This window comes from Marmota marmota, unplaced genomic scaffold (genome assembly GCF_001458135.2).
Source record: "Marmota marmota marmota unplaced genomic scaffold, marMar, whole genome shotgun sequence".
Classification (NCBI taxonomy): domain Eukaryota; kingdom Metazoa; phylum Chordata; class Mammalia; order Rodentia; family Sciuridae; genus Marmota; species Marmota marmota.
Window position 1 is genome coordinate 342,714 of NW_025999945.1, and position 27,705 is coordinate 370,418.

General features: G+C 41.3%; 1 protein-coding gene across 4 annotated transcripts in view; it reads left to right on the top strand.

The window, feature by feature from the left end:
- Window positions 1–27,705, top strand: part of Sh2d4b (SH2 domain containing 4B) — a 105,304-nt gene that overhangs the window by 39,453 nt on the left and 38,146 nt on the right. For 3 of the 4 annotated variants that reach the window (XM_048801671.1, XM_048801672.1, XM_015500061.2), the window contains 3 exons: window positions 4,560–4,719; window positions 5,812–5,959; window positions 19,320–19,467. In XM_048801671.1, coding sequence (XP_048657628.1) covers window positions 4,619–4,719; window positions 5,812–5,959; window positions 19,320–19,467 — 397 coding nt within the window. In that variant the 5' untranslated portion in view covers window positions 4,560–4,618. Of the gene's footprint in view, window positions 1–4,264; window positions 4,720–5,811; window positions 5,960–19,319; window positions 19,468–27,705 lie in introns of those variants that run through there. The other variant, XM_048801670.1, reaches the window with a different exon arrangement.

Consider the following 27,705-nt stretch of genomic DNA (forward strand, 5'->3'; position numbering starts at 1 on the left):
AGCAGAATACAACAGTTACTAATAGGGCATTATGTAAAAATGTGGATGTGTAACCGATGTGATTCTGCAATCTGTATTTGGGGTAAAATTGGGAGTTCATAACCAACTTGAATCTATTGTATGAAATATGATATGTCAATAGCTTTATAATGTTTTGAACAACCAATAAAAAAATAAATTAAAAAAAAATAAAAAAATAAATTAGGAAAAATAAAAAAAAAATTTTTATGACTATTTCCCCCAACTGTCTTCTAATTTGGGGTATTATTATTAGGGAATATGGCCTATAAAAATTTTCTCATAACTATAAGAGCAAAAGAAAATTATATGCTCAGTGTTTAAGAAATAAAGTTCTGTTGGGCATTGTGGCACATGCCTGTAATTCCAGCAGCTCTGGAGGCTGAGGCAGGAAGATTGCAAGTTTGAAGCCAGCCTCCCAATTTAGCAAGGCCCTAAGAAACTTAGTGAGACCCTGTGTCAAAATAAAAAGGATATAGTTTAGTGGTAAAGCACCAATGGGTTCAGTCTCTGGTATCAAAAGAAGAAAAAAAAAGTTCTGTAATTATTAAATAAAATTGAATCATTCAAGTCCTATATATCATTACTTTAAAAAATCTGTTTGACCCACTGACTTCTGAAACAGACGTAGTAAGTGCCCACCAGGAGTTTATACACATTTTCAAATTCTTCTTGTATTTTTGGTGTTTTTCTTTTATGCAGTTGGCTGTTATGTTGCTTGTTGTATAAAGTTTTATGACTGTTATATCTTCTTGGCGGGTTGCAACTTTTATTATCACACAATATTCTTCTATGTCTTGTTTACACATTTGTCCTTGAATTTTGCTTTGTTTGACATTGACACTTCTGCTTTCTTTTTGCTTGCCTTTGCACGGTCTGTTGTTGCCTCTATTTTTAACCTTTTCTTTTTTTTTTTTTAAGTGGGTTTTCTTTAAGTAGCACATAGCTGGATTTATTTTTTAATCAATTCAATAGTCTCAGATTTTTAATAGGAGAATTCTTTCTGCCTATGTTTATTGTGTTAATGGACATATTAAGGGTTCATTGTCTTTGCATAATTTTCTGTATCGGCTGCAGACATCTTTGACTAGAACTAACAGAACACGCAACTAATAGTTGCTTAATTAAACAAATGTCTATTAAATTAAACTTCCATGTCTGGGTTGCCTTATTTTGTTTAATAACTGCAGAATTTCTTTTTCTCAAAGGACAAAAAGTCTGAAGATGTCCTGAAATGGGTGATTTATTTAGTTGTTCAAGATTTCCAGGGGCACATCCTGGTCTATCTTTCTGCTCCCCCATGCTCAGCCTGTGATTTTATCCTCATGCTTATAAATCTTCTAGCAACCTCAAGCATCATTTCCTCAATCTCTCAGGAAGATGCAAAGAGGGAAAGGCTTCTCCTAAGAAGTTTCATCCTGTGGAGGAGAAAGCCCTTCACTGGGGCTTCTGCCAGTATCTACTTTTTTAGAAATGGGGATCTTGTCACTCTTAGATCCATCACTTGCCAATGAGAATAACATTACATGATGGGTTTAGATCCATTGTTATTTGTCCTTTGAGGCTGGGCTGGAAACTCACCTTTCCTGCAGGGGAGTGTCTCTGCTGTTCCCTGAACAACTTGGGGTTCTGTGGTGAGGGAGGATGGTGGGCTGGGGTGGATGGCGTGGAGGCAATTGATAGCATCTGCTGTGATAGTTACACGTATTTTGTTCTTTCTCTGTTCCCTTTACTTACTGTGACAGGATGGGGATGTCACTAGTCATTTACTTTTCTTCATTATTTCTTTGAAAGTTTTATAATTCTAGTAGTGATGGCCTCTCTGAATTATACCTAGTTCTCGATTACTATATTGCCCTTAATGTACTAAAAATATAACAGTGCCCTTCTATATTAGGGGGATTAATGTGCCTTGTGCAATTGATAAACCCTGACATTTCAGTACATTTACACAATGAAGGCTTATTTCTTGACTGCATTGGTTGGGTGTGGGTTCAGCAGCTCCTCTGTGTGATTTTGTTTTAGACATTGACTCATGGATCAGGATGATTTTTTTTCTCGAAATTCTATCATCTTAGAGTCATTTATTTCCAGCTGGGTGGACAAGGGAGAAAATGCAGAAAAGACAGAAGCTGCTGATCACCTCAGCCTGGAAGTGAGACCAGTCACTTCCCCTGACAATCCACAGACTAGAAGTCAGCTGTAGGGTCCCACAGGACTGAAGGAAAGCTGAGGAATGTGGTCCTTGGTGGACTAGAGAACAGGAATGCAGGGTGGATCTAGCATGGTCACTGTCATTGATTGCCATTCTGTGCATTTATACACTCACCACCTTCTTAAAGGGATTCCAGTCACTGCATCCACCTGGAAGTCCACAGGGTCTGAGGCCCCACATTTATCTCTATAAAGTCCAAATGTGCTAAATAGATATGTCACCTGAATACCTCTCACCCTTAAGACCAACATACAGCACTAGACAAGGCCAGAATATCTCTAGGCATACTGCCATTTGGGAAAGGAGAGAGCATGAGACCTGTTTTCCCTAGTCTACAGCATCCTTGAGTCCTGCAGGCTGGGCTCTGAGAGTTCCCCTGCCTTAGCCATGAAGGAATTCCTTGAATGGACTTGACCCCCTTGAGGAAGCTTTTTCTCCTTGATTTTTGACCTCGACCTCTTCTGGAGTGAGTGTTGAGGACCACACCCTCCCCAGATCAGCATGATCTTGAAACCCGCCTCCAGCTCACTAAAGTTGGCACCCAAGAGTTGTTTGAGTCTTGAACAATCAAAGGCTTTCTAGTCTATACTCCAAAACTCAAAAGGCTTCTCGTCTGTTGGCTTCCATGTCCCAGGAACAATATCTAAAATTTTTACTAGTCATTTTCTACAGTTGACTTTATTTCTTTGCCCCTGGACCCCTACATGTCTCACTGTCATCTGTAGGCATCTACATTGAAGTTCTTTGTAAAACAGTTGTGAGAGTTGGCACTCAATGTACTTGAGTTAGTCTGGTTTCTCTGAGGAGCAGGAATGGGGAGGGATTCACCATGCACGGTTTTTTGTTTTTGTTTTTTTTTTCCTCAAGGAAAATGCTTGTCAGAGAAAGAGGGCAAGGAGCTGGCTGGAGGCTGGGAGAGACATTGCCCTGCAATGCAGTCCTGACCTTGACTGAAGCAGAGAGGGAGGAAGGTTGGTTGGAGGTGTCCCAGAAAGTTTGGCAAGGAGTCCGGTGTGTCTCAGGAATGAGCCTGGTGTGCTCAGTCAGAGACTGAAGCAGACTCTGAAACATGGCCTTGGACAAACCCAAGAGCCCCAGTGAAGGGCTTTCTCCTCCACAGATGAAACTTCTTAGGAGAAGCCTTTCCCTCTTTGCATCTTCCTGAGAGATTGAGGAAATGATGCTTGAGGCTGCTAGAAGATTTATAAGCAAGAGGATAAAATGCCCTCAATAGTAGGAGGCTGGTGAAGCACAATCTTGTGACCACCATGGAGCTTTGTGTCCTCAATCATGTATTCACCTTAGAAAGTTGACTCAGCTCTACATGAAAATACTTTAAAAGTTCCATCTCTTATAGTTGGAGCCCTCAAAGAAAAGGAAATGTTTTTCTCAATCCTATGAAGTCCCAGATTTCTAAATGGTCTCTATTCTCTCTCATTTTACTTGCAAAGCCCTGAATTCTTCTTTAGACTCATTTCCTTCTCTTGACACTTTGCCAAACGCAGCCACTAGTAACCAACACACATTACAAACTTTTTATTTCCCACCCTCTTCCCTTATAATGAAAGTTCAGGAAGCCCTGGGCCTGCTTTTTAAGTTACAGTGTCTGACATTTTTACCAAATATTTTGCTCTTGCATGACATGGATCTCCAGCCATTCAGCCTAATGGACATCACTCACCACTCAACTGAAAGTCAATGATGCGTAGTTTATATGTGTTTCAGCAGCAGCTGGTTTTTTGAGATAGATCTCCATATTAGTCATAGTAATCAATGCCATCTGTTGCAGTAGGAAAACTGAGAAATCTTCATGGTTGAATCTAGCACAGGTTTATTTCTTGCTCAGGTTACTGTCTGATATAGTTCACAGAGACTCAGCATCAGGCTGCTTCATCTGGCAATCTACCATCCTTGATTCTCTCTCTCTCTTTTTTTTTCTAGCTAGTGGACAGGAAGAAGAGACTGCAGAGAAGGTTCACCACCACCCACTGCCACAGCCCAGGAGTGACATAAGTCAGTTTCTACAGAAAGTGCCTCACTGTTATCTATGTTCTCTTTGATGAGGATTTTAGGAGAGCTCAGTCACAGACACCTTGGGGACCTGCTCCTGCTGGCTGGCTTAGCTATTGTGATGCTCCCCAGGGGGAGAGGGAGGGAAGGAAGAGAGGGTCTTGGACCTGCCTTTAGGCAGTATCTCTCTGGAATCGTATTTGTAGATGACACTGCTCTGCTATGAGGCGTGTAATGGTTGTGTGCCATTTCCTAACGAATGGAAATCAGATATGTTTCTTTTTCCTTCTTTATTCCTCCTCCTGTTGTGAGGTAGCAAGTGACAAACACATCCAGTGGCTCTTGGGAGAAGATGGCGAGGTCTGGGTCTGGGTCATGGGTGAAGGCCCTGGTGACAAGCCTTATGAAGAGATCTCCGAGGAGCTGATTGCAGAGAGAGCGCGGCTGCAAGCACAGAGGGAAGCCGAGGAACTCTGGTGAGTGGTGCTGGGGCAGGAGGGGTGTTGGTGGGACCTGAGCACACAGCCTTGGGGTAGGTACAAGCCAAAGGCCATAGGTTGTGGGTAGGAGGTAAAAGGTACCATCTGACTGGCTGTTTTGAGCTCTGCTAAGATTAGGGACCAAAGCGTCAGTGTCTTGCATCAGGCAAAACTGAGGGTTCAAACCCTGGCTCTGCTAATTACTAGTTAGCTGATTGGGTCCTCAGTTTTCTCATCAGTAACATAAGCCTAACAATGCCCTTCCGATGTGCATGTAGTTGGATTCATCTTGATTGTATATACAACATGCTTTGGCTCTTTCCTGTACTTAATTGTCAGGGGGACAGTATAGCAGTTTGGATTGACTTTTGTTGTCTGTTTGTTCCTCTATACATCATCCACGTTTCTCACACAAGATGGACGGTTGAGTCCCAGGTGAGGTTAGAGTGAGACTCTCATAAATAATAATTTTTTTTTTTTTGCCAAACTTGGAAATCCATGTGAAATTGACTCCGACATCTCCCCACCACCAATTTTGAATGACAATATTTTAATTGTAAGCTGCAGAAGCCCGTAAACAACACGGAAAACTATAAGGAACATATTAAATAGATTATAGAATGACATACCACCTAAGATAACTACAGTGAGCATTTAGGTGATACATGCTCTATAAAGTCTTCACCTTGACAAATTGATGAATATAAATCCACAAAACTATTTAAGATTACTGTATAGTATTTGAGAAATACAACTTGTTGGTCCTATTGACAGACATTTGAGTTATTTATTATGTTATAAAAATTCTCCAATGAACATCTTCTACATACATCTGTGTACACTTGAGTGAGAAATGGGATTTCTGAATCTTGTTTGGCTTCCAGAATGATTCTACTGATTTTAACCTTCCCATATGTGAGAGTACCTATTTCTCCCCATCTTGGCCAATGTTAACCTTTTGTTGACGCTCAATATTCGCTATTCTCTAGACCAAGGAAAGATTGTTTGTTGTTCTTATTTGAATTCCCACTGAGATGTGGTCCTTGAGTTTTTCACTCAAGCTGATTCCTGCTGGTGCTCTCTTGGAAGGAAACAGAAGGAGGCAGAGATCACCAAGAAGTTCCGGGATGCTCTAGCCAATGAGAAGGCCCGGATCCTGGCGGAGAAGTGGAAAGTGGAGATGGAGGACCGCAAGGCTGCCAAAGTCCTGGAGGAACACATCCACGAAGAATTCAAGGTGGGCCACTACATGGGGCACCTGTGTGATGGCTCTTGCTCTAGCTCTAAGGCCATTGTGGCTGATCTCTGATTTGGATTTGACCTTGGCCATTGGTTGGTACTGGGTGCTTTATGAAAATAGAAGAAGGAGCTTGACACACCATTTGGTCCCATCCATCTCTTGCAAGATGAGGAAACTGAGGGTCAGACAGAGGAAGAGAATTGCCAAGGTCACATACAATAGAGGTTGGGTCAGAACTCAGGTCTTCTGCACCTCAAACCAAGGATCCTGAAATGAGGGCTTTGAGAGAATTGGGTTTCTGGTCAGACCAGCCTGGAATCCTATTCCAACTTTACTATTATTGCTTTATGACCCTGGGAACTTACTGAACTTTTCTCTGAGCCACCATTTATTTTTCTTTTTATGAGGATTGAAAGCAGCTCTTCTCTCTCTCTCTCTCTCTCTCTCTCCTCTAGGGGAGGGCATTATTCATAACCTGCATGTCTACTCGTTCTGAGAGCCTTTGCAATTGGTAAAGGAGGTTTACTGCCCTCTGATAGGAAGTTTGAATTACCTGAAAGTATACTTTTTCCTGATTCCTATTTTAAGAGTTTATTTTTTTCCTAGAGTAGCAATATATTTTACTGGATAGAAAACAAAATATAGATAAGCAGAAAACTGAAAATAATAATCATGCTAAATCTCAACGTTGTGTTATTTTGTAACTTGTATTGTCAAAGATAAGCACAGCCAGACTTAGTTAGAGCAGTGAAAACAGTTTTTTTTTTTTTTTTTTCAGTAACTGCTGACAATAGGGGAAAGAGTTGAGCCCCTTCTGATTCATGTAGAGGGGATGTGGATGTTTGGGTGAAGGAGGGTGGTGGAGAGCAGGTTCTCCACAGAGTCAGAGAAGAGAGAAATTATAAAGGGCCGGCCAGTGAGCATTCGGTTAGGCAGCTGTGTCTGCTAGGTGGCAGCTGGAATCAGGATTCCACCTTCCCATGGAGGAGACAGAGGCCCTCTCCTTCCAGATGATTACATTTCTAAGGCATGGCTCTCAAGTCCTTGAGAGAGACACTTCTGAGTTGTAGGAGACACATATTCACTACTGTAAGCTCCTTTTAGTAAACACTCTAAGAAAGGGCAGTCAGGGGCTGTCACTAGGTACAAGCAAGATCAAATAGTACTCGATTGCTCTGGCAGTATTGAGCTTTCTCAGGCAGCCACTTAAGTAGTATCTGGAGTCACCTAGGGACATGGTCTTATGGGCTAGGAGCCAGGCTAGAGTTTGGTGTAGCCTCTGAGTGCAGGAGTTTGGAAGGAGTTATTATGTTTCTTCTGAGAAGTGTCTATATATTCATTGTATTTGCCCATTCAAAAATCTTTATCCCTCCATAATGATTAGATAGTGAAGACATGGGTTTTTAAAATTGTTTTATGTTGACAATATTTTTCTCAGTAGTTATTGTATTTTTCTTAGTCTTGGTTGTTTTCAGATGTACAGAAGCTTGGGATTTTTATTAACCAAATCTATTCATCTTTTTCTTTACCATTTATTTCACGCTCAGTAAGATCTGTACCATCACAAGCTTATAAAAATATGAACCTGCACTGTTTCATGTATCTTTTATGATTTTATTTCTCTGCATTTAATTCTCCTTCACTTTGGAGAGTGCTATGATATAGGGCTCTAACTTTATTTTTTTTCAAAATGATTAGCCAGTTATTCCAATATCATTTATTATATAATCTGTTCTTTCCATTTCTATTGGACTTTCTGCCTTGATTAGATTTTTACTTTTTACTTACTTCTGGATCTCTTCATTTACTTCTATGAATTATTATTCTTGAGCCAGACTTAATTATTATAGCTTTAAAATAAAATTCAATATCTATTAAGGTAAGAGCCTTACTCTTCATTTTCAAAATGTCCTTGGCTAATCTCACCCATTTTTTCTGGTAGGGAAATTTTTAAATTATTTTATGGCTATCCCCCTCTCTCTACAATAGAACTCACAGTGATTTTCACTGGAATTGCATCCATGTGATAATTCTGTTTTAACAATATTGAACCACTGAATCTTCTTTAGAAATGTATTATGTTTCTCCTATTATCCAAAGCTTCCTTTTGTCTTTGTTAAAATTTTATCAAACATCTGTAAATGCACCAGCTATCTAATTCCAAACATTCTCAAAAAATTATATACATCTTTGTGCTTCTATTTTTTGGATCTTGCTAAAATTTATTATTTCTTTGAGTGTTCCACATTTCCTTTTTATTTAAACTTTAGATTTCATATTTTTTGTTGCTATTGTGAATGAAATTGCTCCCATTATTTTTAAACCTATTGCAATTGCTAGTTATATACTATTGTTGATCTCCTGATTTACCTTTCCCAGGAGTTACAATTTTTCAGGGGAGATTCTCCTGAGTTATTAAATAAAGCAATATTTATTCTCAAGACATTTTATTTTAAAAATTGCAAACATGCAGAAAAGTTGAAAGAAAAGTAGATTGAATATTCATGTATTTTCCACTTAGATTTACAAATATTAATACTTTGCTAAATTTCTACTGTTTCTCTTACACACACACACACACACACACACACACACCATGGTTCTTTTGTTAACAATTTGAAAGAAAATTGCAACAATCATGACATTCTAACCTAGGTGTTGGCCAACTGGTATCCATAAATGGTCAGTGTTTTACTCAGCCATTTCACTGTGACCAAAAGACCTGACAAGAACAATATAGAAGAGGAAACATTTACCGGGTCTCGTGGTTTCAGAGGTCTCAGTCCATAGATGGTCAGCTCCATTCTTTGGTTCCCAACGTTAGGCTGATTATCATGGTGGAAGGGTATGGCAGAGGAAAGTGGCTGGGACCATGGCACTAGGAAGCAGAGAGAGACTAAGCTCAGCTCACACAATATATACCAAAGGCATACCCCAATGACCCACCTCCTCCAGCCACACCCTCCCTGCTTACAGTTACCACTATCAGGGGATTAATACACCAATTAGGTTAAAGCTTTCATAACCCAATCAATCCACCTCTGAACCTTCTTGCATTGTCTCACACATGAGCTTTTGGGGGACATCTCATATCTAAACCATAACAGGTCAGGTGGTAAATATTGTAGTCTTGGGGAGCTATGCTGCCTATGTCATATGATTCACTGCCACTGTAGCATGATGGTAGCAACTATGGTCAGTATTGCAAACAAATGCATGTGGCTCTATTCTAACAAGACTTAATTTTATAAAATAGAGGCCTGGTTTGGCATAAGAACCTTAGCTTTCAGACTCCTGATAAAAAATCCTAAGAACTTGAGCATGAGACCTGAAGAGCTTCAATAATCATTATCACTCCTATTGAAATTAACAATAATACCAAAATAGTAAATCCAATCCAATCCACCGTGGAGAGAGGTCTATGTTGTTAGATTTTGTATGTGGTTATTTAAGTCTGCTGGGGAAGAAACCAGTTATTTATATATATCTCTAGCAATGATAGTCGTCACCTGCTCCATTTTGGCCACCTTCTTTCCCAGATAAGGCTGGGCCCCAGATGCCAGGAGGGTAGTCCAATGCAGCTGGGTCCTGGGCTCTGTTCACAAGGACACCGAGGGATCAAGTTACTTGTGGAGATTTTCTGTTTGATGGTGTCTCTTTGAGCCTTAATGATAGAAGGGGTGATAAATTGTGGGGTGCTCTATGCCAGGGCTCATGAATGGGTTAGTAAGGCCCTCTGGCCTTTAGGTCACTGAGGAACTCAGATGTAGGCTTTGGTGTTATTTATGAAGAAGGCTATGATGCATTTGTTTTCATTTAAAAAATTACTTTGCTAAATGTGAATGTTTCATCTTTAATAGAAATAGTCATTCAGACTCGGCATGCCCTCATTTGAAGAATCTTCATAAATATAGGTTGTAACTGAGATCCCTGAGAGGCTGTGAAGGACAGTGTCTGTCAGGAGTGGCAGATCAACGAGCCTAGAATTGGTGGCTCCAGGTTTATGAGGTGGGGCATTTTTGTTAGATCTTTAATGCACTCTTCTTTTATCATATTGAGTTCTTCATCCTAGGAAATAGTTAAGCAAAAGGCTGAAACATTATTGAAAAGATTTCTGTGGTGGATTACAGATTCTGGTGGCAAATTCTTTGTCACTTCTCCCTTTGACAGGTGGTGGTATTTATTCCCCACCCCCTTTCCTTCAAGTCCACTGGCTTTGAGATTAGTTTTTTTTTTTTTTTTTGTTTGTTTCCGGTACTAGGGATTGGATTCAGGGGTCCTTTACCACTGGGGATGTAGCCCCATCCCTTTTTATTTCTTATTTTGAAATAAGCTGAGGCTGCCTTTGAACTTGTGATCTTCTTGCCTTGGTCTTCTGAGTTGCTTGGATTACAGGCATGTGCCATTGAACCTGGCTTGAGACTAGTTTTGTTGTGGAAGATCCAAGTAGAAATGTTTCTCTGTAGCTTTTAAAATTTTTCAAATTAAAAATAATATGAATTGTGTTTGTATGGCTAAAACATTTAAACATACAAAGAGCATAGAAAATAACAAAAATATGTGGATGTCCAACTCACAAATGCCACAAACATTACTGTTTTCCATGTTTACTTTATATTGAAAAATAAAAAAAAACCAATGTTGCTAGAACTATTAGGGTTCCTCATTCACTATCTCCCTACCAAGGAGTGGCCACTCTTCAGAAGTTGTATTTTCTTTCCATTTTTACTTTATGATATATAAGAAGCCATATAAACATAATAACAATTTCTTACAAATTCTCTAATTCTCTATATATTCCTAATTCTTTATATAAACTGTCAAACTGAATACTCAGTTATTTTCAAAGTTTTTTCATATTAGTATCATTTAGTGGCTATATATAATTTTGTTTGAATGAGCATATCATATTTTTTTCTCCAATTCTTTCCTGATGAATTTAGGTCATTTTCAGTTTTGGTTAGAATAAATTTTAATGTAATGGTGAACATCTGTGGACAGGCTTCCTTGTACATATATGGGATTGGTGGACATGTTCTGTCTGTGTAACCTATTTCTTTTTTTTTGACCTTACTTGGGATCAAACCCAGGGCCTGGTGATATTAGGCAAGTGCTCTTCCACTAAGCCACACCCCAGCCCACTTTGAGGACAGTCCTAAGAGATCTGCACCTTTTACTTTTGCCTCTGTTGCAATGTTCCATTTTGGGAGCTGTCTCATAGATGTCCTGTACCCTAGAGTACAATGCTGTAAGGAAACTCAAGTAGCCATGCAGAGAGAAAAAATCCATCCCAAACCCACTGAGGTAACAGGCACATCTCTGAATCCTTCTTGGCTCTGCTAGTGCATCCTGGACAATGAGCCCAATCAGGACTACATGGTGCAGAAGAGCCACCCAGCCAAACCCTGCCTGAATTATTAACCTGTATATTGTAAATGAATAAAATGATTGTAGTTTTAAGCAACTACATTTTCTAGTAATTTGTTACTCAGCAATAGATAACCAAAACCAGCTTTACCAAAGGGATTATGGATTGGGTGAGAGATGGTCTTGGATTATTTTTATTGTGCTTGTTTAACACTAAGATTCTAATATTTGTGCATGTTTAGAATGTACAAACAACTTTTATTAGTACTTTTCTTACTGAGAACCTAAGTGAAGGTTGTTAGGGGAGGGGAGGTGTAAACTCCTTGTTCTATAAAAGCTTATGGGGTGAGAGAAACTTTGTGAGCAACCCTCGGCCCCAGCCACACCCAGGGGACTATAAAGGGGTGCTTGCAGGAGTCTTGGAGTGAACAAAGGTGGGAAATAGAAAGGAGATGGGTGGATTGAAGAATGACCTGGTGGGGGAGGTAAAAAGCCCCTGATGGGTGAAGCCTCATAGACTGAGCAAGGTAGTTTGTGGAGTCCTTGAATGCTGCATTAAGGGGTGGACTGTCCTCTGCAGGCAAAACAGCCTCTTAACCCCAAGAGTTATGGTTGGATCAAGTTTTAAAAACATAACTGGTAGCAATGGTATGATTCAAGTGCTAGGTTTTTTGGGAAGGGATGCCAGTTGGGAGATTTTTGCAATGCTCAAGATGTGAAGTGATGCAGGTCTGGACATTTGTGACTATAGGAAAGACGAAGGGCATGGACACAGAGAAACAGCGATGAAATCAGTGGTGTTGGCACTAATTAAATATTGGGCTGGGGGAAAGCAAGGAGCACAGACATCTGCATCTCAGGCAGAGGGATGTGCAGAGGGTAGCCTCCTCCTGCCAGGGAGAGCTGGGCAGGAAACACAGGCTGAGAGAGAAGAGAGCCTTCTGAGGTTTCTACCACACAGAGGGTGACAGGCTGGAAGCTGGAGGCTGGAGGGGAGGAGAGAACCTGGCTGAGAAACCTGGTGGTGAAGGGAAGTTGGCTAGCCTCATTTGAGACAGCTTGTATTGGGCATGTAGGCAGGTTGGGCTGATAAAGATACTTGGAAATCTTTCTGTTGTGGCTGGTGCCATTCAAATGTGATTTACATGCTCACCAAAGACTCCTTTAGAAAAAAGGAGATCTGAGGCCAGGTATTATTTGTATTCCCCCTTACCCTTCTCCTCTCCTGCCCCCTTGTTAACTGTAAGACTGCTTCCAGATGCTGCTCTTTTTGCTCATGACCACAGAACAAGGCTCAGTGAGACTCCTGCTCCCTCCTTCTCCCTGGATCCTGTGACCTTCCTTCTCCACTTTCAAGTCTTCTACCCATTCCCCACCTCTTCCCAGTTTCCTTGATAGGCACAAACATAGTTAAGAAGTTCTTTAACTTCTCTCCATTTTCTCTGCCAGGCCACTCTCTTGTTCTTTTCCCCTTTAAGGTTAGAGTTTATTTTGGCCACTGAATGACATCCTCTCCAACTGTAGAAATGGTTGCTGCCTTGTTCCCAATAAGACTATAAGTGGTAGGAAAACTTTCCACTTCTCAGTTTTCTCTTGAACATTTTAGATTTCACCTGAATCTCTCTTGTCAAGGCTAACGTGAATAAGACCATGTGATCTACTTACCCTTTCCCTTTCATGGATCCTCACAAACCCTGTCTCATCTTCATTGCTGGCTAATTCACTGGGCTCCTCTGCTGGGTGTTATGGGGCATCTACTATCAGGCAAGCCCAGTGCTGTGAACTGAGAAGGGAGGAATGAGTGACACAGTTTCAACCTTGCCCATTTGGAATGTATCATCCCACAAAACACAATATTATTGGAGCCAGACAACAATAACACTTTCCAGAAAAATAATTTATGTCTTTGACATTTTCCATTTTGGTGAGGCAGACCTGGACCTTGGAGGGCTCCTTGGGTGTATGTGAGTGATGGCTTCTCAGGAAAAAGAGGATTGTAGAAGCTGGACAGCTCAGAGGGGCTGGTGCAGCCAGAACAAGGCTGAATCATTCCTGGGTAGAATGGGAGTGTTTGCATAGCTTCCTCTTGGCTCTGTTGGCCTTTGGCTGCTAAACCTAGTAGATAAGGCGGACTTTTCTTCAGAGATCTCAATTTGGCCAAAGGATTCTGATAGTTGCAACAACAATGAGAATTTTTGAGCAATTTCAGCTATGAGAGTTGAGTCAAGACCTCAGGAAGAAAGATGCAATTCTGTTTATTTGTGATTGCAAAATGTTTTGTTGCTCCCATCTTTGCGAAGAGCCTGCCTCTTTCACAGGAAGCAGCCAGTCATTCTCCTTTGAGAGAGAAGGTTGCTGCAGACCTCTGGCTTCCTGGGTGGTGTCCCACTCTCAAGGGGGAGAGAACTGGGTGAATAGTCGTTCACCATTTTACATTCTGTTTCATGTTAATTACAGCTGGGGGAAGTAGGAACACTATGTTGTAATTGGAAGTGAAGTTCCACTTATTCACTGTACAATAGTCACAACCCTTCTCTAGGGTGCAGTCTCCTTGTTTGGGGCTGAATTATGCTTCCCCCACCGGAAATCCATATATTGAAGTCCTAGCTCCTAGTACTCTAGAATGTAGCTCTTTTGTATACAGAACTAAAATGAAGTCTTTAGGGTGGGCTGGGTTCTGAACCAATATGACTGGTATCCTTGTAAGAAGAGGAAGCTTGAATATAGACACACATGCACAGAGAAAAGGCCATATGGGGACATGATGAGAGGTGACCTTCTCCAGGCCCAGGAAAAAGCCCTCAGAATGAAACCAACCTGTCCACACCTTGATTTTGAACACGAATCCTCCAGAATTGTGAGGAAACACATTCTTGCTGTTGAAGCCACTTGATGTGGTACTTCATTATGGAAGCCCAGGGTGAAGCCCTGGCTCTGACAGGTGCCAACTGTCCCTATTTATCTTCCCTGAGACCCGGTTCTGCCTGGAAGATCTGAAGTACTGTGTGGAGGTTACCATGGCCGTGCCCTGTGGACTGAGTGATACCAGGGAGCCCTGGGGGAGGGAGCAGAACCCACTTTGAAACCGTGAGGGGCTGCTGAGCCAGCGTGCAGGAGGCTGCTGAGAGGCTGATACAGATGAAGTCAGGCTTTGAGGTAAAACTCAGCTGATTTCACTTTGGGGTCTTAGAGACTTGGGTTCCAATTCTGTATCAGTCAATAACTCTGCTCCGGTGTTTCCCACATCAAAATCAACCCATCCCGTGTCTATCATAGCCCCACGTTAACCTCCAGCTGTCACTTCTGTTCTGGGCTCTTTTTCATAGGAAATGGACATCCTGAATGGGTTGTCTGGGGTCCTCTCCACTCCTTCCTGGTGTCATCTGGATGGCTGCCCCTCTGCTGGACTAGGACTGTTCTTGTGAAGCTCTCCGTTGCCTCCAGTGGCCACGCCCAGCAGACTCCTGTGATTTCCTTATCTCTGCAAAGCCTGAGCAGCCTTCAACTCTGTTTGCCATTCCCTGTCCCTTGAAATACTCTCTGTCCCTTCTGGGTTTTCCTCTTCCCCTTGGTCTTCCTTTTCAGTTCTCTTTTCTGGCTTTGACTCTTTCTCTCAACCTTTAATTGATGGAATGACCCAAGACACTCTGATTGTCTTCTCTTAATCTGCTCTCTTTCTGCCAGAGTCACCATTAGGTTCCATGGCTGAGGAACATCATTCACACCAGGTGACTTCTTCATCAGTCTCTTCAGACTGATGTTCCCCTAATCCCCAGGCTCAGCATTCCACTGTCCTCAGGAACCTCTGGGTGTCTGAGGGCACTTCACACTCTTTCAACATAGAATTTAGACTTTTTCAGTTCCAACACAGTGGGTAACTCTGTTTTAAACAGGCCAGCCTGGCTTGCAACACTGGCCCTTTGCTCTTACAATTCCCTCTGCCTGGAAATTTCTTCTCCCCAATACCCACTTGCTTGTTATTAAGGTCTCAGACCAGATGTCCCTCCTGAGAAGTCTTCTGGTCGCACCATTTAAAGTAGCCTTCTAGACTCTTCATTTACTCAGTTGTGATTCTCTGTACATTGGTTGTTATTTTGTGAAATTTCTTGACTTTTCATTTATTTGTTTAGTGTTTTGCTCACCTCTAGAAAGCAAACTTTGAGCCAGTGGGGACTGTCTTGCTTATTGCTGTATCGCAGCACCTTGAGTAGGCTTTTGAGCCTCTTAGGTGCTTCATAAGTATTTGATGAATGATTAAATGAAGCCACTTAACTTCTCTTGTCCTTGATCTCTAACTCTTTGAGAATGGATAATTAGTAAGTGGTAACTGTGTCTATTTAAAAAAAAAATTGATCACTGAATTGGAGGAAAGTTCTCCATCTAAATCATTTCAGAAGCAACACAGTTTTGTTTTTAAGATGAGGGATTAGAAGTTCAGTTATTTCCTTTTAAATTCTTATTTGATACATGAAAATACTCCAAGGACCTGAGAAAAATTGTAAACCACAAGGATTGGGAAAATGAGATAAGAAAGAAGAACAGATGAGAAAATGTCCCGGAAGGTCAGCAGTTGGAGGACTGGGAAAAGGTGGTGAGGGCCTCTCTGGGTGCAGAAAGAAGTGAAGGCAGTGAGCAGGTCAGTCCATAGCCCTCGGAGGTCCAGGACTTGGAGGTACCAGCTACTGCAAAGGACAGAGCTGAGAACATGGAAAGGGCTACAAGTTTCTGTATGGAGTGGCTGGACCCAAATGTCCCAATTTTCACCTGTTTCTTCCAAGATATTATATTCCTCCAGGACTAGGCCTAGAAGGAGATGGGGAGTTGAAAGGGGAGGTTTGGGGCTTGGACTAATGGGGCACATGGGCAGAGCAGGAGAGAACCAAATAGGAAAGATGGAGATTCAATAAAAATCTGAACTCAGAGGAGGGGGCCAATAGCCAAGGTTACCTCTAGGGTATGCAGGGCTAGCAAATAATTTTTTGCAAGGTCTTTCTTCATGTTACTAATTAGGGTCACGTAAAATCAGCCCGTTAGCTCTACTCTGGCAACTGAAACTTATGTGAACTTGTGTTAAAAATTCTATATTTTTTGACACAATCTATCACTTGTTAGGCCACCTTTTCAAAGCAGGATCCAGGCTGACTTCACTGAGTGTGAATTCTGGAGTTCCCTGGGGCATCTGGTCAACCTGTTGCCAGGTAGCTGGGGAGAGGGTTAGAGTGCTCCATGAAGGGAAGAAACAGGAACCAGGATTCAGACAGGACCTCATCTGGGCACAGAGCAGCTTTCCTGAAAAACTCTGCTGATTTTCTCAATTCTAGGGGGACTATTTCTGGATATACCTTGCAGGGAGGGCTTGGTGAGGACATTTACAAAAAAGGCACTTCAAAGCATAGGCTTCCATGAAGCATGGGACCCAGGTTAGAGCCCTCCTGGCTTGGATGAAAGGTTAGTCCTATATGTAGGCTGCTCCCCACTGACTCCTGGAATATTGGTCATCAGACATCACCCAGGAAAGAGAGGAGAAGACCCTGAATATTCTCACAGATTAGATTCTAGATTCTTACATTTGCGGATGGCTCAGTGAATGGCTAGTTCCTTATCCCTTTGCTCTAGAGTGAGGTCCACCTCTCAGGGAAGCCTGGCTACACAGTGAGCCTCCCATTCAGGTTTTACCTTTCTCTTGAATATGAATGGACGACCAGTGAGTATCAGACATAGGAGGAAAGTCTCCCAGGGAAATGGTGGCAGGCACCAAGTCAAACAAATAAAAAACAAAAACACAGAGGAAATAAACCTAAATCACAGAGAGGGAAAAAAAAAAGCCTCAGAAAGATGAGCTACTGTGTTTCTGAAACAAATACAGATGCAAAGAGGAGAAAGGGGCAAGAAAAGGATAGAACAGAGGGCTTGGAAATTGCAAATGCCATAGCTGAAATAAACTCACTAGAAGGTTTGGAAGATAAAGTCAGTGACATCAGCCAGGGAGAAGAGCAAAAAGAACAAGATGTGGAAAACAAGAAATGATAAAGCACTTAGAAGATCAACCAACTCAAGGAGACCAGCAGTGACAAATAGGAGTCCTATAAAAAGCAAAAGAGGAATGAGAGGAGAAGAAATGATGAAGAAATCCTAAGCAAAGATGTATTGCACTGGACAGACAAGAGACTCCACACTGAAAGCACTCCAAGTGTTCCACATCACGGATGGGAGGACAGCCACACGAAGACACAACATTTAAAAACACCCAGAACGTCAGCGATAAAGAGACCCTGAAGGCTTCCAGAAAGAAAAATTGATACCCTATGTGGAAAAATGACAATCAAAGTGGCAGCGCCGAATGCTGGGAGACAGGGAAGTAAAGTCTTTAAAATTCTGCAGGAAAAGAATTTTTAATCAAATTCTTATGCTCAGCCAAGTTAGCAATTACAGGTGAGGTTCACATGGCGATATTTTCAGACCAGTAAGGACTCAGAAAATGTTTCTGTGCATGCTTACCTGAGAAGCAGTATGAGACATGTTATCCCAAAGCCAGGGAATGGCCAACAAAGACACAGGGCTCCATTTCAGGGAAGGCTGAGAGGGGGGTCCTGGGAAGATAGATGGAGAGGAGATCTAAGCACCTTAGGTACTGGGATTGGACAAGAAGGAAAAATGGCACGCAGGGCTGTATTATCTATTATAAGAAAGAACACCTGGTTAAATATAGAGAAATATTTAGAATTTCAGTATTCAATTTCAAGAAAAAACAATTAACAACTCAGGAAAAAAAACAAAAGAGAAAAAGCCATCATATTTCCATATTTTACTGAATTTAAGATGCTATTAATTATAAAAACATGTCATTTTAAGAAGAAAAAAATTGTTGCCTATTATAAAGACAAGTTGTAAGACATGTAAATTTTAGTGATTACTAAAAAGTTAAAAAAAAGTACTTTTTAGAATTGGTGAAAATAGCACCCTCTTTGGCTTTGCGATGAACTATTTGATATTGTTATTGATTTAACTACAAATTGCAATGAGAATTCAGTTTTCTATTTTTGTTTTTGTGATGCTAGGGAGTGAACCCAGGGCCTCATGCTATCCAAGTGTCTACCACTGAGCTACATCCCTAGCCCCTTTTTTTTTTTTTTTTGAAATAGGGTCTTATTAAGTTGCTGAGACTGGCTTTGAACTTGTGATTCTCCTGCTTCAGCCTCCTGAGAAGCTGATATTACAGGCATGTGCCACCATTCCCAGCAAAACAAATACAATTGCAACTTTTTTTTTTTTTTTTTTTTGCAGTGTTGAACACTGAACCTAGAGCCTGTCACATGCCTAGGCAAGTGCTCTACTATTGAGCTGCACACCCCAGTCTGCTACTTTGCATTATAAGCCTTTCTAAGCTCATGATGCATGTTTAACATATACATGCTATTTTCATACAAATAAAAGAAACATTCACGTGGATGTATGCACATGCACACATGTGTGCGCACAGACACACACAAACACATACACACACACACAGATACACATAGACACACACAGACCTTTCTGGAACTTGAAGGTGAATTAGAAGTGGGAGATTCAGGGCTCCTAAACCTATTCACTTTTGGAAATACCTTTTCCAGATTTAAGCTTAAAGCATGTTAATATCCTGCTTAATGGGCCTCCAGGAAGACCAGGTGGCCCTCCTGTCCCTTCCTTCTTTCTGCCCCAAATGAAAGTAATCCAAGGATGATCCAAGACCTCTGATCTTTGCAGAAAAGCTTTTGGCCCAGAGTCCTCTGATCTTTGTAGAAAACTTCAGAATTTTCCTATGGCTCCACATATTTTAACCCATTTGATTCTTACCAAGTGTAAACTTCACTATTTCAACTGTGTAGGGAATGAGACTGGAGTGGCCACTACTGTCCTATCCCATCCTGAGATAGCTCAGCCCTGACCTACTGCAGATTCAAAGAGATACTTCTTCATTCTAATGTTATCTGTCTCCATGATGTTTTAGAGGAAAGAGGAAGAAGAGAGGAAGCGAGGAGAAGAGCAGATTCGCCTTCAGGAGGAACAGAGAGCGAAGGAGCTTTACTGGTCGCTGAAGCAAGCCCAGCTGCGTTGCCAAGCCAGCGAGAAAGAGGAGCAAGAGTGGGAAGAACAGTGTGAGTTGAGCTTGGTTCCTGGGGCCAGGAGACCCCTGCCTTCCCCACCCTCGCTCCACTCCTCCACTGTTCATTGGCTTAACCATCATTTTAGTTCATTCACATTTCACAAATCTTTCCCAGGGCTGACCATGTGCATGATCTTGCTAGGTATGACCCAGAGCAGAACAGTGAGTGTCATGCTTCAGGAGCTAATATGTCCATTCTGGAGATTTCTTACGTTAAAAAAATTAAATGCTACTTTTACTGAGTTGCCAGTAATTTCCCAGATCTATGCCTGGTATTATGGTTTAGTTTGTGGCGTTCCCCAAAAGCTCACATGTGAGACAATGCAAGAAGGTTTGGAGGAGAAATGATAGGGTTATAACCTTAAGCTAATCAGTGAATTAATTCCTAGTAGGATTAACTGAGTGGTAACTGAAGGCAGGTGGGTTGTGGCTGGAGGAAGTGGTTCATTGGGGGCATGGCTATTGGGTATATATTTTGTATCTGGAGAGTGGAGTCTCTCTCTCTGTGGTTATTAATCATCATGTGAGCTGGTTCCCTCTGCCACACTCTTCCTCCAGGATGCCTGTTCATCTTGAACCTGGAGGAATGGAGCCAGCCACTTATGGACTGACACCCCCAAAACTGAGGGCTCCCAAATAAACTTTTCTTCCTCTGTAGTTGTTCTGGTCGGGTCTTTCAAGTCGCAGAAGTGAAAAAGCTGAATAAAACACCTGGGGATCCAGAGACAAGGAATCATGGTCCTTATAAAGGAGGGACTCACCAATCAGAGCCAAGATAGGGAGCTTTGAGGGAGGATGTACTACATACCACTGGAGCACTCAGTGGCTGCCCTGGTGGGGTTCCAGAGGGTGAGGCATGACATGAGGCTTGTTAGTTGCCTAGGAATTACTGAGGCAAAGAGAGCCCTTTAGATGGAGGCCCAGCATGTGCAAAGGCATGGGGACAAAAGGAATGTGGCAGAAGTGTGGGGTGACTGAAGCTTGGAGAGTTTCAGGAGTGAGAAGTCAAGTGAGAAAGAGAAGGTGGAGCCAGGTTTGAAGAGTGTTTTTTTTTTTTTTTTTTTAAACGAGACAGGGTCTTGCTATGTTGTCCAGACTGGCCTTGAACTCAAGAACCTCCTGCCTTAGTCTCCCCAGTAGCTGGGATTTCAGGCACATGCTGTCATGCCCAGATGGATCATCTTTTGAAATATAAAAAATTTTAATTTTGATGAGGTCCAATTTATCTATTTTTTCTTTTGTTCTTGTGATTTGTGTCACATCTAAGAAACTAGTTGCCTAATCCAGAGTCAAAATGACTTATGCCTATCTCTCTTCTAAGATTTATGGATTTAGCTCTTACATTTAGGCCTTTGATCCGTTTTGAGTTCATTTTTGTGTGAAATAGGTTCCTACTTGACCTAGTTGTCCAAGCACCATTTATTGAAAAGATTATTCTTTCAAGGGTCTTGGCACACTTGCAAAAATCAATTGACCAAAAATATAAGTATCTATTCCTGGACTCTCAATTCCATTCTATTGATCTACATACTTGTTTTTAGGTCAGCACCACACAGTCATGATTCCTGTAGCTTTGTAGCAAGTTTTTAAATTGCAATGTATGAAACCTACATTGTTGCTCTTTTTCAGAATTATTTTTTGTCCCTGTTCATATGTATTTTAGGACCGACATCAATTTTGGCAGTAATGCCATCTGGGATTTCAATAATGATTGCATTAAATTTGTGCTCAATTTGGAAGTGTTGTCATCTTAATGATATTTGGTATTCTACTCCATGTATATAGAATGCCTTTCTATGTATTTAAGTCTTATTTAACCTCTTTCATAATATATTGTGGTTTTCAGAGTACTTTGTCCTTGTTTTGATAAGCTGATCCCTTGTTAAATATCTTTGTTGCTATTGTAAATGGAATTAAGTTTTTAATTTTATTTTTGGATTGTTTATTGATAGCACATAGAAATGTAATTGACTTTTGTGTACTGATCTTGTATTTTGAAATCTTACTAAGCTTTTTTATGAGCCCAAATATATATATATTTTTTGTGGTTTCCTTATATTTTCTATAGAAAAGATGGTTTCATACAGGCAGAGATAGTTTTACTTCTTTCTTTTCAGTCTGGATGCCTTTGATTTCTTTTTCTTGCCTAGTTGCTCTGGCTAGAGCTTCTAATGCCATGTTGAATAAAAGTGGCAAAAGTGGGTATCTTTGTCCCTGATTTTGAGAGAAAGCTTTCAGTCCTCTTTTGCCATTAATATGATGTTGGCTGTGGGTTTTTCATACATAACATTTATTGGGTTGGGCAAGGTCCATGTTTTCCTAGATTGTTGAGTGTTTTTATCAGGAAAAAGACTGCATTTTGTCAAATACTTTTTCTACATCTGTTGAGATGATTATATGTTTTCGTTCTTTATTCTACTAATATGGTACATTCCATGCTGAGTTTCAGATGTTGAATCAATCTTGTATTTCTGGGATAAATTCCACTTGTCTGTAGTATACAAAACCTATTGTGTGTTGCCAGATTTGGTTTGCTACAATTTTGTTGAGGATTTTTGCATCTGTATTCATGAAGGATTTTGGTCAGTAGTTCTTGTGATATCTTTGGCTGTGGTATCTGGGTAATACTAGCCTCAAAGAATGAGTTGGGAAGTGTTCGTATCTATCTTTCTTCCTTTTTTCTTTTGGTACCATTGATTGAACCCAGGGGCTTTTAACCACTGAACCACATCCCCAGTTTTTTAAAATATTTTATTTAGAAACAGGGTCTAAGTTGCTTAGGGCCTAGCTAAGTGGCTGAGGATGGCTTTGAACTTCTACCTCAGCCTCCTGAGCTGCCAGTATTACAAGTGTGTGCCACCATGCTGGGTTCATGCCTATCTTTTTATGTTTTTTGATTAGTAATTTAGTTTCTTTGCTTGTTCTGAGCCTTTTTTTCCCTTGAATAAATGTTCCCTGGATTGCTGAAAGCCTTTTGTTAATTTCTAACGTTTGGAGAGAGTTGGTTCTGATAACTTGCCAGTGTTCTTATTGTTCATAGAGGAGAGGATTTTCAGAAGTCCTTAATTCACCTTTTCTACTAATACCCTCTCAACTGATATATATCAATGCAGTGCCAATTCGAAAATACCAAGTTTCTAGGGCATATTCAGAGATATAATGGGGCTTTTGGAGAGGTAGTTGGGTGGAAAGTATTTATTTTTACATTGAATATTTAAATCTTAAGTGACATAGCACATAATTAAGTGTAGAAAAGGAATAAGTCAGAATTGGATAAAATGAAAAGTTAATTAACTTTTAAAAATTTAACTTTAATTTTATATTTAATTAATTTTTTTCACCATGAGGCAGTTGCGGCGTTTAAGACAACCACGTTCTTCCTGTTTCTGAGCACTGATGTCTTTGACCAGATGTTCCTAGGCCTCTTGGGCCCTGGTAGCCCCGTGAGCCTGAGCCCAAAGCAGAAGTCTCAGTGCCAGCGAGGAGTGAACCTCATGTCTCATGTCTCTTTTTCCTAATTTTTTACTGTAATATTCCCAAGAAATCTTGAAAAATGGGCTATCAGAGTTCTCCAAGGTCCCCTTATGGGTTCATTTATTCTTTAGCTGGCTCAGTAAAACAGATGTGAGCAAGTAGCTGTGGTATGGGGCCATGATCCCCTGGCATCCTGCCCACTTCCTGTGGCTTTAGGGACCCCTCTGTGACTCTTTGACTTCCTTGTACTGTATTTGTGGATTCCTTGTTCAGGACAGTATCCTTTCATCTGCTGACCACTTCTGTGACTATAGGAGCAAGCCATTTTCTCCCTTCAGAGCCAGTTTACAAATGCAAATACGGTGTCCAAACGTCCTTTTTGTTTTTATCAAGGCATATTCTGAGGTGATGCCTCTCAGGGGCTGAGACACAGGAGAGGAGAATGTTCTGTGCACTGACAGATAACTGCTAGGCAGGTGTGCTTAAACTGTTCAATGCCCATTCACATAAGAATTGCAGGTTTTTTGTATGTTTGTTTTGCTTTATTTTGTACAGGGGATGGAACACAGACAGGGGTGCTTTACCACTGAGCTATATTCCCAGTCCTTTGTTTTTATTAATTCACTTACTTTGAAACAGGGTCTTGCTAAGTTGCTGAGCATCGAAGTGGCTGAGGCTGATCATGAATTTGCAATCCACCTGTCTCAGCCTCCCAAATTGCTGGGATTACAGGCATTCACCACCATATTCATCTTGGGTTGGAGTTTTAAAAGAATTTCTAAGTATTACTACAAATGGGTGTTAACTAAATTCAACTGAATGCCCCTTTTTTTTTTAACTTTTCATTGCTGTGACAAAATATCTGAGAAAAATAGCTTAAAAGAGGAAAGGTTTATTTTGACTCGTGGTTTCAGAGTTTTCAGTCCATGTTCACCTGGCTCCATTGCTTCCATACCTTGATGAGGCAGCACTTCATGGTGGGTAGCATATGGTGGAGCAAAGCAGCTCACCTCATGGTGGACAGGAGGAAGAAAGAGAGGAAGGGGTGGGGGACAAGATACAGCCCCAAATAACCCACTCTTTAACTGGGTCCTAAGTTTCTATGATCTCCCCAAAGCTTTGCTGAGTAACATTTGGCATCTGAGCCTTTGAGAAACATTTGGCATTCAAACTGTAACAGCCCCAAACCCTGAGAGTTCATAGAATTCACAAAGATTTGGGCATTTAATTGCTCATATGCCTAGAACAGCCTCAGAGCGGAGTGGGTGTTGGTATTTTTGTTGGAACTCTTTACTGATAGGAACTGAAACAGAAGCTCAGACTCAGGCATTTTTCAGGATTGTGCACAAACGCAGGCTTTCTTTTTCTCTACTCCTGGGTGTGTATTCTGGCCTGTGGATTCAATGTCTTCCAAAAGCAGGACGTAGGAAGGACGTCTCTGGCCATCTGCCTCTCAGGGCATCTGGGGGTCTGTGCACAGGAAAGAAACCAGAAACACTCATTGATTCCTTACATAGAACTGCCCGACAACCCCAGGACCTTTGATTGGTGGCTGAATTTTCAGGAGCACAAAGCAGAAATCAGTCGCAATAAAATTTGCTTGAATCAACAAGAAGGCTTCTGGGGGCTAGAAGAATAAGACTACAAGCTGGGTAGGAATTCATTCATTTGAAATCAGAATGGAAAGAGTCAAATGGAGAAAGGAGGCAGGGCAATGTTTATACTGAAAAAAAATAGTGAATAATTACTGAAGTCACTTGAAGCTACTGTACTGTCTGGGAAGGAGAACTGGGCTGGGAGTCCTGTCCTAGCTTTGCCACTTGCTAGTGTGACCTTGAGCAAGTTCTTGCTCAATTACTCAATACCTTCCTTTGTAAAATGCAATTAATCATGCTGAGCTGAGTCTTGTTGGGAGGGTGAAATGAGAGAGGGGAAGCCAAAGCACTTTCCTAGTTGTAAGGTCTGTGCACTTGGGAAGGCTCCTCTTTTGTAGCTACATGATGGGGTGGAAAGTGAAGAGCTGGGCTGATATTTCATTAGAGATGGAGAGTGGGAATCATCTTGCCCAGGAGCCGCCTGATTGCTAATTAATGTACCATATGGCAACCGAAAACAGAAGAAACAGAAGAGATGTGATAATTCAGGCTCTCTGATTTTAGTTCCTCATTTTATATTTTCTTAAAGACCAAAGAGCTATACTCTGGAGCCTGTCATTCAAATCCAACAAAGCTATTCTGCACTCAATTAACTTAATATGAAAGATATAGTGGGCCATTAATCTATTGAGGAACAGCAGTTTTTGATAAAACAGCCAAATTAAATTCTCCAGTTAGGCGGAAAAAAAAGGAAATTATTCCTTTTAGTATCACTTGAGTACAAAGTTATTTAGTTCAAATAGCAGAGCTCTGGCTTCTGAGAATCTCTGAATAGACTGGGCACAGGACTTCATTTGATAATATTTCCACTGTGAACTTGTAGGACTGTAGAGTTAGGTAACATCGAGTTGCACACAGATGAGGGGTGAGCCATATTTGGCAAATGAAGCTTTTAAAAATTGTGCACTTATTGTTGTTAGAAATGTAAATGGGTTTTGGACCCATTGTTGAGACTTGTGTTTGCCTGTTTCTTCCCAAACTGTGTAAATTTGGTTATAGCCCCAAACCAATAATCTGTATCTAGTTGTCTCAGCCCTTGCAAATTGTTGACAGAGCAAATGCAAAATGTGTGCTTAGGCCCAGTCCAGGGTTCAGTGATGTTAATTCTAGTCCCTTTCCTCTTAAAGGTGTGCCCTGATTCTGGGTTGAATATCAGTTTTTTCTTTCTTTCTTTCTTTCTTTCTTTCTTTCTTTCTTTCTTTCTTTCTTTCTTTCTTTCTTTCTTTCTTTCTTTCTTTCTTTCTTTCTTTCTTTCTTTCTTTCTTTCTTTCTTTCTTTCTTTCTTTCTTTCTTTCTTTCTTTCTTTCTTTCTTTTTCTCTCTTTCTCTCTTTCTTTCTTTCTCTCTTATTCTTCCTTGTCTTTCAAGGGGCTTTATGCAATGCCAGGCAAGTGCTCTACCACTGAGTTCTATCCCCAGCCCTTTTTACTTTATTTTGAGACAGGGTCTCACTAAATTGCCTAGGCTGTCTTCAAACTTGCCATCCTCCTGCCTCAGCCTCTGAGTAGCTGGGATTACAGGTTTGCAACACTGCACCCAGTTGAATATCAGTGATTCTAAAATGCTGTGAGCTTGGGACAGACTGAACCTGGAGGAGCTTGTGAAGCTGGCATCTGGCCTGGAAGTGGGAAGGAGCAGAGTGGAATTTGAGGCTGAAAAGAAAGTTAAAGTATAATACAAAAGAGGGGTGTTTTCTATCCATGGATGGGGGGTCCTGAAGTTTCTCCCTGGAGGTAACTACGGATGGTCTTTTACTCAGGACAAGGTGATATCTTGATAAATCCATCATAAATTAAAAATATGGCAAACTTAGAATGCATTTCATCCCCTTAAACTACAGAACATCCTGGCTCAGCAACATAGCACCCTGTAGTGTGTCCGTTGTTCACCTTTGTGGTCACCTGATTGATAAAGAACTGTGGCTTGCTACTGTGAGAGAAGATGGGACTGCTTATTACTAGCCTAGAAAAAGATCCCATTCAAAACTTGAAGTATGGTTTCTACTGAATACATACCCCCATTAAAATTGAAAATTATAAGTTGGAAACCATCTGCAGTTTGAAGTGCACCCCACTGTCTAGGTGCCTGAGCTCCCATGTGTCCAGTTGTGCCCTATGTAGGGTTCTGTCTGCTCTCCAGTTGCTCAGGAACCCCTGAGCAACCAGTTAGCCCAACATTCTTGTCTTAAAGAGTGGCTGCAGTTGCTCCTGGAGGCCACAGGGGGTCACTGTTGGCAGACATCTGGCATTTCTGGCCGGTAAGGATATTTGGCAGCTGACCTTGGAAGTCTCTGAGTTGGGGCTTGCGGCCCCTTTTCTAGGCTTACCTTAGTTGTGGGAAAACTTCACTTGCTTTTCCAGAGGTTCACCTCTCAGTCTTTATCATCTTTAGTACCAAACCTGCTAATTCCTGCAGGTGACTGGGACTCTACCAGGCTGAGTCTCCAGAGGCCTGTGTGTATACCCTGCCACCTATTCTTACTTCCCTGTGCTTGGGAAACCTCACCTTTACACAAGGTTTCATTTTCCCCCATTCCCCGACAGGAGCCTCTGACTCTACCCAGCTCCTTGCCATAAGCCACCCCCCAACTTCCACCTAGGGGTAAACTCTTCCTAGAGGATGTGTATCAGTCCCTTTGTCTCAGCCTACATAACAGCAAACACTAGATGACATTTAGTGAAGTTCTACCTTGTGCCAGGTGCTGTGCAGATTTCTTCCATATTTCATTTACATCTCAGTGGGGCCTATGGGGGCCCCATTTTATAGATGAATAAATAAAGTGTAGCTATGGTAATTTGGGTTGCCCACGACCACATAAAGCAGTTTTCAAATATATCTGTTCACATACAAACACAATTTAAATCTCTGTCGCTGCCTTTGCTGTATTATTGGATTACTCATTAATTTTCGGTGACAGTCTACTCTTCACTACAAATTGACATTGCTCAGAAGCATCCGGTTCCTCTGTAGGATGTAACTGGATCAAATGAACTTGGAAGGGAGACACTGGTTCCTTTCTCACTGTGCAGGGGAGGGGAGTGGGCATGACCCTGGGAACCAGGGGCAAATCCACTGAAGAGGGGTTTCCTGAGGGGCAGAGAC